The sequence below is a fragment of the Muntiacus reevesi genome, chromosome 18 (assembly GCF_963930625.1).
Source record: "Muntiacus reevesi chromosome 18, mMunRee1.1, whole genome shotgun sequence".
Classification (NCBI taxonomy): Eukaryota; Metazoa; Chordata; class Mammalia; order Artiodactyla; family Cervidae; genus Muntiacus; species Muntiacus reevesi.
Genome location: NC_089266.1, coordinates 45983091 through 45995478, shown reverse-complemented (window position 1 = coordinate 45995478; position 12388 = coordinate 45983091). Strand labels below are relative to the sequence as shown.

General features: G+C 49.2%; 1 protein-coding gene and 1 long non-coding RNA gene across 3 annotated transcripts; one reads left to right on the top strand and one right to left on the bottom strand.

Moving 5' to 3' along the window:
- The first annotated feature begins 410 nt into the window (after positions 1-410).
- Positions 411-3083, top strand: CCL1 (C-C motif chemokine ligand 1). The gene is made up of 3 exons (XM_065910839.1): positions 411-544; positions 1726-1840; positions 2943-3083. The coding sequence occupies exons 1-3, from the start codon at positions 469-471 to the stop codon at positions 3031-3033; spliced, it is 282 nt and encodes a 93-aa protein (XP_065766911.1). The 5' UTR covers positions 411-468; the 3' UTR covers positions 3034-3083.
- A 974-nt stretch (positions 3084-4057) lies between these two features.
- Positions 4058-10744, bottom strand: LOC136149884 (uncharacterized). Of its 2 annotated transcripts, none has more exons than XR_010659718.1 (3): positions 10678-10744; positions 8492-8601; positions 4058-4599 (listed from the first exon to the last, which is right to left on the bottom strand). It is a non-coding gene; the product is annotated as an uncharacterized lncRNA (long non-coding RNA). The 2 variants fall into 2 exon arrangements; XR_010659717.1 differs by having other exon boundaries at positions 8492-8641; positions 10678-10723.
- Positions 10745-12388: the final 1644 nt, after the last annotated feature.

The window sequence follows — 12388 nt, the reverse complement described above, 5'->3', positions numbered from 1 at the left end:
TCCGCTGATTTGCAGATGTGGGATTTAAACCCAGGTGTGTCTCCTCCGTGCTGCTGCAGAGCTCTTCTGCTCCACCATGCTCCTGGGACAGTGACTCCATTGCTAGATGGAAAGACATGAGGTCAGAGGAGGCACAGACAGGCCACTTCCTCTCATTCAGTTTTCTCTGTGCCCTACTCAGCTGGGACAGCTTCTACTCGGCCTCTCAAGATCCTTATCTGCACCTGCGCTTGGGGAACTTTTCCTACACCTCTCACACCCCCCAGGAGAGTTGGAGAAAGGAGTTTTCCACGTGGTCACTGGACATGAGTAACTGTGACTTCCCCTCCTCTGCACCCAGGCTTGGAAAACCCCACCCAGGTCTTCTGATAAAAGCCCTGGGCCCTGCAGGATAGACCAGAGGAGAACTCTTCACTTCACCAGACTTACTGAGACCCTTGCAGGGAGGTCTGAGCCAGACAACCCGAGATGAGGCTCATCATTGCCGCACTGGTGTGCCTGCTGCTGGCCGGGATGTGGTTACAGGATGCGGACGCCAAGAGCAGTGAGTTTGGCTGGAGTCACTGCTTCTCTTTGGGGAGGGCGGAGACTCAGGCGGGCACTCTGGGGTTGCAGGGTGGGGGAAACAGGATCACCTTGAGCTCCCTGCCTCCATCTCCACTCCTTCGGGAAGAATTCTACCTGAAGAGGAGGAAGGGAGGCCTTGGATGGGGGCAAGGGGCCAGCAAGAGAAACGTGAATCTGGAGTCCACACTGAACACTGAGCAACCCGCTTCAGTCAAAGGAGGTCTGCTTCGTCTAGACCCTGCAGATTGATGGATGGAAGTGGTGAGGTCATTTAGGCCAAGCTGGAGGCCTGAGGTCCAGAGGAGGAACTGACAGGGGTCTTGCCTCCACCAGGTAGAATCTGAGGTCAGGACAGATTGGCTAACCTTGGGCAAGTCACTTGACCTCCCAAACTCTGGTTTTGCCATCAGTAAATTGGAATTTGATTATGCCTACCCTCTAAAGCTGGTAAGAGAATACTGACCAAACGACAGACATGTGAAACGGGCTTTGCAAGCAGTTAAACTAGGAGGTCTGAAATGCAAGTCTTTTGAGGGTGGGTTGTGGGGTGGGGTTGCAAACCTCCAGAGTGGAACTTGGGGGTCAGAGCTGTGAATAGGGTAGAGGGCCTTCTGGAGTGGTTGGGGGTGGGAGGAAGCTTGTTGCTTCCCGGAAGCTCTTTCCTGATCACTTCTTCGAGTTTAAGCTCCTAAAACAGTCTCTAATCCCACCCCAAATAGCGGACTGCAGTTGAATCAGACTCACCAGGGCCCCAGGGCCCTCGAACCCAAATGTGGGAGCAGAACCATGCACTAGCAGGTGGGATGTCACAGCTAGAAGAGCCTTTAGAAATCAGTCTAAAAAGTCTCGTTTTACAGTTGGGAGGTCTGGAGTTCAGAGGGAAGTCTCCATTTTGACCAAAGCCACACAGCTGTTTTGTCGGGGCCTGGGACAAAACCCAGTGTCCTGACTCTGAACCCCACTGAACCCACTGAACCCCAGTGTCCTGACTCTGCGTGAATACTGAACGAGGTGGCTGATGAGACACTGGGGTCCTTTGGATGTGGCCCCAAAGCCTGAGCCTGTCCTGGAAGCGTTTTCCCCCCCTCCATCCTGGATGAGAGGAACTCAGTCCGGGCTGAGAAATGAATGCGACCCATTCTTGTGCTTTTCTTTTAGTGCACGTGTCATCCTCCAATTGCTGTTTCATAACAGTGAAGAGAAAGATTTCTTTGAAGAGAATCCAGTGTTACAAGAACATCAGCTCCACCTGCTCCTACAAAAACCGTCTGATGTAAGTGATGTATCGTCTTCCATCCCTAACTCGCTTCTCCAGAGAACAGAAACCGGTCCACCTGGGATTAGAATAGCAGACGCTAGATGGCGATGCTCCACTAGATTAAGGGTTTTTTTTTTTGTTTTTTAACCAAGCCTTTGAGCCTGCCAAAACCTTTGGTGCAGAACCAAGAGTGGACGCCAGGGAGAGCACCTGTGCTCCCGCAGTGACATGGGTTTCTTAAAGCTCCAAGGTGCCATGTATTATATTTTAATATTTTATGCCCAGAGTTTAAAAGCTCCAGGCACTACTGTGTGATGGTATGAGTGAGGGGGGTCTCAATTAGTTCCTGTCTCTGGATTTGCCAACCTATAACCTTGGGTGACTCCGGGCAGGCAACTTTTCTGAACCTGATTATCTGAGTAGCTCTCGGCACTCCTGACCTGTGAAGTGGCATAACCACAATAGCTGCATCACAGGGTCCTTGCAAAGCTCCAAGGAGGTATCTTACCCTTGACACGCGGTGTCTGTGAGACATGAGACACTTTCATGTGTGTCATCTCAGTCAGCTAACTATCCTGGGGCACGCATTTTCATCATCATGAAAACTGAGGTTCAGGGAATTAGAGAAATTTGTCTAAGGTAATGCAGATAACTAAAGGCAGAACTAATCTATGGTTTTTGGACAACAGCCAAGTGTGGGAGGTGGCCAGATCAGAAAAGAAACACACATACACACACCGAAAGCAATGACTGGGGGATCGCAAAAGGATACAGACGCATGAAAAGATGGAGCAGGTGAACTCTCAGAGATATTCTAGGAGAGGATTTGTTTCCAGGCTAACAGGTTGTCTACAGCCTTTGCTCTTCCCTGATACACTGAATTCACCAAAGGGTCCAGCAAATGCAATTTTAAGAACTACCAATCCTCCCCCCGCAACCACCAACCCCGCTGAAGCTTGGGTGTTCCCCCCAGTGTACAAATCATAGATCTTACATACACTTCATTTTACAGAACACCTCAGGGGCACCCAGGAGCAATGTGGGGGTCATGGGGCTTGCGTGTGGCCCCCAGGGGTGACTCAGGTGACTCAGTCCCTCTTCTATTCTCTGCCCACAGACTGAAGCTGACTGGAGGCCTAGAGGCTTGTGTCTTGCAAAAAGAATCATGGGTTCAGGCTTACTTAAAGAAGATAAATCTCTGCCAGTGAAAGGAAACATGAGCTGATCCCTTCTCACCCTGGACTCAAGACACCACGTGGCTTCACTTCCCTCCCAACGTCTAACTTCACACCAGTCCTTCTGCCCCGTCTTCACCAGGTCACGCCAAAGGGCCTGCTGGGTTCTAATAAGCTATGTTGTCGCACTTTATATATTTAAATTCTAGAATCTTTAACTTCTGTCCCCCCCCTCCCCCCATGCCTCTTGGACTTCACAGGGATTTCAAGGTGCAAAGTTGATTGACATCGAGGGGCTGGGGCCAGGGGGTGGAGAGGAGGGAAACAGGTTGGAATTGGTGCCAGGGGAACTGACTTCTTATATTATTATTTAATTTTTATTGGACTATAGATGCTTTACAATGTTGTGGTAGTTTCTACTCTATAGCAAGGTGAATTCTTGATACTGTGGAACTGACTTCTTGTCAATAGGAGCCAATAAATGACTCAACACAACTCAGCTGACTGCCTTTGTCCTGGGGGAATAAATATTGATTTGCCTTGTGATGTAGATTCTCTGCAGGGCTGGGTCCCCATCTCCCCATCTGCATGCTCTCCGCCCCTGCCCTGCCCTGCCCAGAGCCTTTGGAGGCTATTTTACCCAAAAGTTACAGCTGCCCTAGCTGCGGGGGGGTGGGGGGTGGGGGGTGGTTTGCCATCTGCCTGTAAGACATTGCTAGCCCTGCTGTAGAGAGGAGGTGGCTAAGGGCTGGAGAGATGGACACCTACAGGCCTGAGGACACATAGCAAGTCAGGATTGGATCTGGCCTTAGAGCTCAGGGTTCCTGCTACGGTCAAATCACATCCTACTGCTTGGCTGCCTACAAAGCCAAACTCTCAAGTGTTGACAGAAAGGAAAATTGCCTTTAACCAGAACGCCAGCAATCTGGGGAGATGGTGGACTCAGTGCCCCCCCCAAAACCATCTCGGAAGATTCTGCTCAGCCATGAAAGCTTCTAACGGGAAACAGGGAAGTCATCTCAGTTAATCATTCGATGCGATGGCAGTCAGAGTCCTCACCATCCCCCACTGTGTGCAATGCTTGTTGACAGCTCATGATCTTTTTTTAGATGCTATCTTTTGACATAGTGTGTTCTTGAGATTCCTGAAGGAATGAGAAGAACTGGGGAAGAGATCTGGTTATCTGTTACTTATTCTTTATTTCTACTTCTCTGATTTATGGAAAAAGCAACAAGTTAGGTAACCTATTGTATGATCAAAAGATTTGAAAGGTGTGCTAAGGCTGGAGATGAGAGAGCATGGGATGCCTGGATTAAGGATAATGACAAGACAAAAGTGGTCTCCTGAAGAGAGCTCTTTTCTGCCAAAAGTTGCTTACACTGCCTTCCAGGGTGGAAATCTTTCCCAAGTCCCCATGTGCCAAGGGACTGCCTGGCACAGTGTGTCGCAGGGGCCCTGTGTCCACTGGACAGGGCCTGGGGAGTTAATTAGCAGGATCCTTTCCTGGGGAGGGGCCAGGCAGGTGGGTCCATGCCTGATGGAGATGCCGACAGAGGTCATCCAGAGGAGGGAGGCAGTCTCGAGAAGAAACAGGCGAACCTGCAGGGGACAGAGAGGAAGAGGAGGCCCTGTCCCTTTAAAAGGGGCAATCACATGCTCCGACTTGTGTAACCTGCGACTCTAGGGAGACTAGTGTCAACTACACATTGGCACTTACCAAGAGCACTGCCAACAACTGAACAACAAAGACATTTGCCATCTGCCTCTACAGAGATGGCTTCCCTGGTGGCGCAGAGGTTAATGCGTCTGCCTGCAATGCGGGAGAACTGGACTCAATCCCTGGGTCAGAAATATCCCCTGGAGAAGGAAATGGCAACCCACTCCAGTATTCTCGCCTGGAGAATCCCATGAACAGAGGAGCCTGGTGGACTACAGTCCACGGGGTCACAAAGAGTTGGACACGACTGAGCAACTTGACTTGACTTTTTCACTTCTATGGAGATTGAACCCCATGCTGCTATAGCTGTTGACCTTCGACAACCCCTGAAGGACTTCAGGGTGGAGGGAGGCACTCTGTGTTCCAGGGGATCTGGTGGGACAGGTCTTTAGCTATTTGGATGCTTTTAGGAACAGATTTTATGATCTCAATTCTTGTATTTGCTCATATCTAGAGAAGCACTAAATTCCTTTATGGTGACATCAGATCCTCATGACTAAGAAAAACCTTTTGTAAAATGAGTGCTTCATAGCAATGAACTCCCCCTTCACCAAAACTTTATATATTGATTTACTCCCACTGCCGGTTTGGAGCAGTCTCTCAGAGCTATCTGAGATGCTGTCCCACAGGCTGCAGTCCTCATTTTGACTCAAATAAAACTTAACTCACAACTCTCAAGTTATACCTCTTTTCTTAGCCATCACTAGCAAAGGAAGGCGTGAATTCTGGGTCTTGGATACGCTGGCTTTAGGAGAGAAAGTCTTGTGTCCTGAGTCTCAGGGCTTCTCCCACTTTCTCCAGCAACATTCAGGCTCATCTTAAGCACCTCCTCCTTCTGCCCCCAAGACTGCCCTGCTTCCTGGGCTCCCCCTCACCCAGAACACTGCAGTAGGCAGCTCTCAGTCACCTTGTTGCAAGAAGGGGAACCTGTTCCAGGGCACGAAAGTGGGCTCTTGTCTAATACTCAGAAATGGGTTGTCCGAGGAGACACATGTGCTGACGAAGCTACAGACTTTATTGGGAAGGGGAGCCCGGGGGGGAGGGCAGGAGGGAAGGGAACCCAGGAGAACTGCTCTGCTCTGCCACCTGACTCGCAGTCCCGCGGTTTTATGGTGATGAGATTAGTTTCCGGTGGTCTTTAACCAATCATTCTGACTCAGAGTCCTTCCGGGTTCAGCCAAGATGGATGCCAGTGAGAAGGATTCTGGGAGGTGGTCGGACGTGTGGTGTCACTTTTTGCGCTTTCCTGAACTCTCCCAGTTGGTGGTGGCTTACTAGTTCCGGGTTCCTTACTGCGAATGGTTCCTATGGTGCCTGGCCGGGGTGGGCGGTTTCAGTCAGTATGCTTTCCCTAACACCCTCTTGCCAACCCTGTCCCGCCCTTGGGCCCTGCCCCAGACTACTCTTCCTAGCACCTCCCACCCTCCACCCTCCCCATTGCTCCAAGGCCTTCAGAGCTGAGTCCAAACTCCCATCCTGACATTCCAATTCCCTCGTAAGCACGTCTCAACCCTCCTTTCCAAAGGTCTGCGGCATTTCATTTCTGAATCCCACACGCTGACTCTCTGGGGGTGTTCGCTGTAAGCCCTCTCCCATCTCTTCCATCTTGCATCTCTTCCACAAGAGTCTTTGCTCTGAAGGTGCTACACCATCCTCCAAGGCCCATTCTCTCCAAGTCCCACGTTAGATATCAAATCCGATACTAATCAGCACTGTGTCATCTATTTCCCCCTGGGGCTCAAGTGTACTTAATGGCTGCACTACTCCGGGGTGGGTGGAGGACTGCTCAGAGCTGGGAGGCATGGGCCCAAGGAGACCCGTTGGAAGCTGATGCTGGGGACTGATGCCATTGTTCTAGAATATCCTGGGCTGGTGAGCCAGACGCTCCCTGACATAACAGATGAGCTCAGTCAAGTCACACAGTCAGGGCCTGGCTACATCTGTATGTAGGGCGCCTCAAAGCGCCCCCTACTGGTTGGGAGTTTTCCCTGAAGAAAACACTATGCTGTATTGGAGATTTTATTTATTTATTTGTTTATCTGGCTGCACTGGGTCTTGGGTGCAACATGCAGGATCTTTAGTTGCAGCATGTGAAATGCTTAGCTGTGGAATCTGGGATCTGGTTCCCTGAGCAGTGATCAAAACCAGGCCCCCTGTGTGGGGAGTGCGGAGTCTGAGCCACTGAACCACCAGGAAAACCCTTGCATTTGCGATTTTAAACAAAATGTATTTTCTGCAAAAAGAGTCAGCAGTCCTAAAACTGTATACATCTTTCCATAATAACTTCCCCTGTTGGCTCAGGCAGTAAGGAATCTGCCTGCTAATGCAGAAGATCCGGATTTGATTCCTGGATCAGGAAGATCTCCTGGAGAAGGGAGTGGCTACTCACTCCAGTATTCTTGCCTGGAGAATTTCATGGACAGAGGAGCCTACGGTCCATGGGGAGGCAAGGAGTTGGACATGACTGAGTGATTAACACTTCCATGCTTTTCCATAATAATATATTTAGCAATACCTCACACTCATCAGGCACTGCCCTCCTTAGATTGCAATGGCCCTTCAAACCCATAGCTCACTAGCCATGTTCATTACCCGCTGGGGAGGGAGGCAGGAGGGAGACCCACTACCTATAGCTTACAGGAGAAGTTGTGGCTCCTGCCAGGAATCAAGTGGCTCAAGACCTTACTTTAAAAAAAGAGAGATCACCAATATTCAAAATAAATCCCCAACCAGCCACAATCCAAATAATATTAAATATTATTTAAGACATGGTACATTTTGCATCAGGAAACCAAAAGCACTCCAGTTGAAAATTAAGGTCAAATTAGTCCAGGGTAGGGACAGAAGGCCCTGGGGAAGAACATTCTCATCCTCTGGTTTGGTCTTAGTGTGACTGGAATAGTTCAAGTCTTCAGGGTGTGATTATTTTAAAAATATTTAATATTTGAATATTTAAATATTTTCAAATATTTAAAATATTTATTTATTTGGCTGTATCGGATCTTTATTTCCCCATGAGGGATATTTCATTGTGGTGCACAGACTCTCTAATTGTATTGTACAGGCTCAGTAGTTGCAGCCTGTGGGGTTAGTTGCTCTGTGGCATGTAGGTGTGGATCTTAGTTCCCGGACTAGAGATCAAACCCATGCCCCCTGCATCGCAAAGTAGATTCTTAACCACTGAACCATCATGGAAGTCCTGGGTGTGAGTTTTTGATCCAGAATTTTCACATAATTCTCCTTTGGGTTGGCACCCACATCCTTGGCCAGTTGGTTCTAAAGCTGTGGATGAGGGTTGGCTGGCAGGGTCAAGTGACATGTTGGAGGGTTTTATCTCAGGGATAACTCCTTGGATGCTAAAATCTGCCAAGCCCACCTGCTACAGGGAGGGGTCCTCCCTGGGACAGGAAGTCAGAGGGGAGTAGTAGGGAGAGACCCTCTGGAGGTGGTCACTGTACATGCCAACTGCCCTACCTCCAAGAGAAGCTGGCCAGGCATCCACCAAAGTAACTACAGAAGTGTGAGCTGACACCCATTCAGGGAGCAGGATGTGGGATGTTACCAGCCCTCTCTGGGCCTGTCCCTGGTGTAATAACAGGAAGTTTTGGATTACATAGTCGGGTTGGATCTTATCCCCTGAGCGTCATGCTTCAAATTTGTCTGATGTCTGTCTGGTGAGGCAGAATTTAGACTGAGGGGATGGAGGAGTGGATGTGGAGTGGGGGAGGGGTAAGACAAGGTGGGAGTGGAGGGGAGCAGGATTTTTCTACTTACATGACAGCTTCCCAGGGACCCCGGCTGCTGGTGATGCAACTGTTCTTCAGCCTCTGCAAGGGAACCTTCTTAGGCTTCTTTAACCACGAGGAATCTGCTGTTTCTTACGGCTAAATGGGAAACAGCAGGTGACCAAGATGTGGAGTGTGTCTAGAAATAAAGTCACAGAGAAGAAGCACTGGAGGAGATGCCAGGTTGTTCTCAGCTTGAATGCAGCAGGGGAAGGCAAGCACAGAGGTAGAAGTGGGTCTCAGCCACCCCAGGTCCAGTGCTCCTGCCCACTGCCCTGACGGCGGGGGTAAGGCCAGGAATGTGTGCCTCAAGATTGTTGAGGTTGATTCCGCGTGGAGGGGACACATCATTGCTGATTGAGGAAGGCTGGTGTGACAGGACCCGGATATGGACCCTGACCTACAGGGTTTGGAAAGATTCATTGTATTTAGACACCAAGTCATGTCTGACTCTTTTGCCACCCCGTGGACTATAACCCACCCAGCTTTTCTGTCCATGGGATTTCCCACGCAAGAATACTTGAGTGGGTTGCCATTTCCTTCTCCAGGGGTTGTTCCCAACCCATGGATCCTACCGGCATTTCTACATTCACAGGTGGATTCTTTACCATCTGAGCCACCAGGGAAGCCCTTGGGAAGATTAGCTGGCATCAAAGAACGGGCCTTGGATTTGGAGTGGGCAGTGTAGGCTTTATTCTGGCTCTGCCGTGGCCTGGAGGTGGGAGAGGGCAGGTAGGATGCCTGCTGTCCCCAACATGGGCTCTTGCTTCTGTCTCCAGAATTAGAAGTTGAAACCTTGAGGGTCCCTGATGCTCTGATAGGGTCAGAAGTGAAGGGCTTTGTCTTAGGCTTTCCTAGAAGATGAGAAACTGAGAGAGAAGTGAGAGAGGAAGGGAAGGGGGAAGAGAGACTGAGCTTACCTGGCTGAGTCAGCACCTGGGTGCTGAAGGCATCTGCTGTGAGCCGCAGACACAGAGGTGCTGCGGAGACCTTCCCATGGGAAGGGGTGGATGCCAACTTCACCCTGAAAGTCACTGGTTTCTGATTTTTTCTGATTTTGTCTCAGCCCCTCAGTAGCTCTAGCTGCCCTGCCTGCCTGTGTAGGTAGCAGAGAGGATGGGGTAGCAGGGATCCCAGAGGGATGTTTACCTGGCCGGGGTCATGGTCAAGTCAAGATGGAAAGGGGGAGTGGGTCTTGAGTCTGCTAAGCTGGAGACTGAGCTGCCAAATCGTTTTCCAGGAAATGCAAGATGGAAGTTGTGAAAGATGTAGCCGGGTAGGCACTGTTTCCCCCTTAGCTGCTCAGACCGCAGAAAGGAAGATGCAACACATATGTGCTGGCAGTCGCCCTAGGAAGTGACCCAAGGAGCTGCTGCCTCCAAAATGAAGAGGGAAACCATAGAAAATACTTCTGGTGCTAGGGACTTTCCCCTGTTACGTATTTAGTCCCGTCAAGGTAAGCACTGTTTACAGATGGGGACACTGAGGAGCAGAGAGCTTAAATAACTTGCCCAAAATGTCTTGGGGAATAAGGGGTGAGGCTGGGAGAAACAGCTATAAGTTTACATATAATCACCAAGTGTTTCATGTCGCTGATGTCTTTTTCCAAGGTAAGTGCTAAGTAGAAGTCTCATGCGCATGCTCAGTTGCTCAGTCGTATCCGACTCTTTGCCCGACCCCATGGACTACAGCCCGCCAGGATCCTGTGTCCGTGGGATTTTCCAGGCAAGAGTACTAGAGTGGGTTGCCAGCAGGAGGTGTGGGTTCGATCCCTGGGTTGGGAAGATCCCCTGGAGGAGGAAGTCTCGTCCTGGAGAAAAATTAAAGCTGGCTCCTGGTGACTGGGCTCCTCCCATCATATAGGTGCTCCCTTCTGCTGCTCAGACCTAGAGGGTTATGGTTCGAAAACCACTGATTTGTCTAAGTCCCTCGTTTTCAGGAAGGTTTTTTGATGGGAGAGGACGGGGAACAGAACAAAGATGTGGGCTCCTTGCTCCTGAACCTAGCTGCCTCCTGCAAGGAGCCTGAGCTAAGAATTTGGGAGGTGGGTGAGGAGTACCAAAAGGCAGGGTGGCAAGGAGGGAAGAGCTTGCACTCTGATGGAAAACCTAGCAAGTCTCTTGGCCTGAATATTTCTATCCCCATGCTCACTCCTGACTCCCAGATTTTGCTTACCTTTTGTACCTGCTTGGAATAGTCTCCCATCCAACCTCCATTCTTGCGAGTCTTTCTACTCTCAAACAAGCCCAGTGAGGGTGAAGGAAATGAAACAAAGAGCTAAGATTAGTGAAAGGAAATGAAACAAAGAGCTAAGATTAGCAGACAAACGTGGTTCTTTGACAAGCCTATGATGAAGCTGAAACTCTCCTGAGGCTGAGCAGGAGAACAGGAAAAAACAAAGGCCCCAGTAAGGGCGGTCGCTGCAGAGTCCACAGATCCCAGGAAGAAAATAAGAGCCTTCTGCCAAAAACTTTAATTTAGATGAAATGGATGAATTTCTTAAAATCTGACTTACCAGATTGCAAAAAAAATTTTTTTAATTCTCAAACTATTAAAAAAATTGAGTAATGGAAAATTTTCCACAACATCCTCCAGTCTCCAAAAGCTTTAGCAACTCTTCCTCCAAGCATTCCAAGACTACTAATTCTAATCTTACACAATTGCTTCCAGAGAATACCAAATACATGCGCTCTTCCGCTCATTTTATGAGTCTTTGACATAAAAACTTGTCAGGAATTACATGAGAAAAGATTGCAGCTTGTCCCAGCAGACACATTCCATTCTATTATTCCACCCTCTTCTCTGGCCCAGAAAGCCAACCTATGTGGATCACATCAATGAGATTGCAGGTCTCCTGGCTTCGGGTTGGGTTTGGACACGGGAGCCCTTCAGGGTGTTGGCAAGAGGGAGTCATTAGGGTGAAGAACTGATTTCTCTGCCGCCCTGGATGAAGCCCTTGATCAGTGGTTTTCACTTGCTCTCCAGGTGACCCTCTCCATGACTCTCTTCATCCATGTTCAGGGGAACTACATTGTCCTTGCACCTTTGGGTCCAGCGGCAGTCACCGTGCTGTTACTAGCCTCAAAGAACCAAGCAGCTTTATGGTTTCTCCACACCTAGCCAAACACTCAATTGCATTTTTACTATTAAACTCTCCTCAAATCATTCCAACATCAATGTCATTCACTTCTTCCTGACTGACATAGTTTTGGGTACCAGAAGTGGCTCCTAGCAACAGACCCTCCAAATAGGATTCTGGAACTGGGTCGCTCATATATTTTAGGAGTATAATAATGGCATTTGCTGGCATCATGATTACTTAAATTATCACCAATAGTAGGATGGCAGACTGTGTTGTATCAAGCCCTCCAGGTGATTCTTAATGGGCACTAAAATTAGAGAACCAGGTGATTACAGCATATCCCATGGCCATCCCTGATCTACAGTGAGTAGACTGTAGCGGGCTCTTAAGGACTGCCCTCCTCTCATGGCCCCATCAAGGCATCTCTTAATCTGTGTAGTCAAAGCTATGCTTTTTCCAGTAATCTTGTAGGGATGTGAGAGTTGGACCATAAAGAAGACTGAGTGCCAAAGGACTGATGCTTTCCAATTGTGATGCTGGAGAAGATTCTTGAGAGTCCTATGGACTGCAGCAAGAACAACCCAGCCAATACTAAAGGAAATCAACCCTGAATATTGATGGGAAGGACGGATGCTGAAGCTGAAGCTCCAATACTTTGGCTACTTGATGGGAAGAGCTGACTCATTGGAAAAGACCCTGATGCTGGGAAAGATTGAGGGCAGGAGGAGAAGAGGGTGGCAGAGGATGAGATGATTAGATAGCATCACTGACTCAATGGACATGAAATTGAGCAAACTCTGGGAG

Bases quoted from the DNA above. Each gene is read 5' to 3' on its own strand.
- CCL1 (XM_065910839.1), top strand. From the start codon at position 469: ATGAGGCTCATCATTGCCGCACTGGTGTGCCTGCTGCTGGCCGGGATG. The intron at 545-1,725 runs GTGAGTTTGGCT...CTTTTCTTTTAG, and splicing joins GGATGCGGACGCCAAGAGCA to TGCACGTGTCATCCTCCAAT. The intron at 1,841-2,942 runs GTAAGTGATGTA...CTCTGCCCACAG, and splicing joins TCCTACAAAAACCGTCTGAT to ACTGAAGCTGACTGGAGGCC.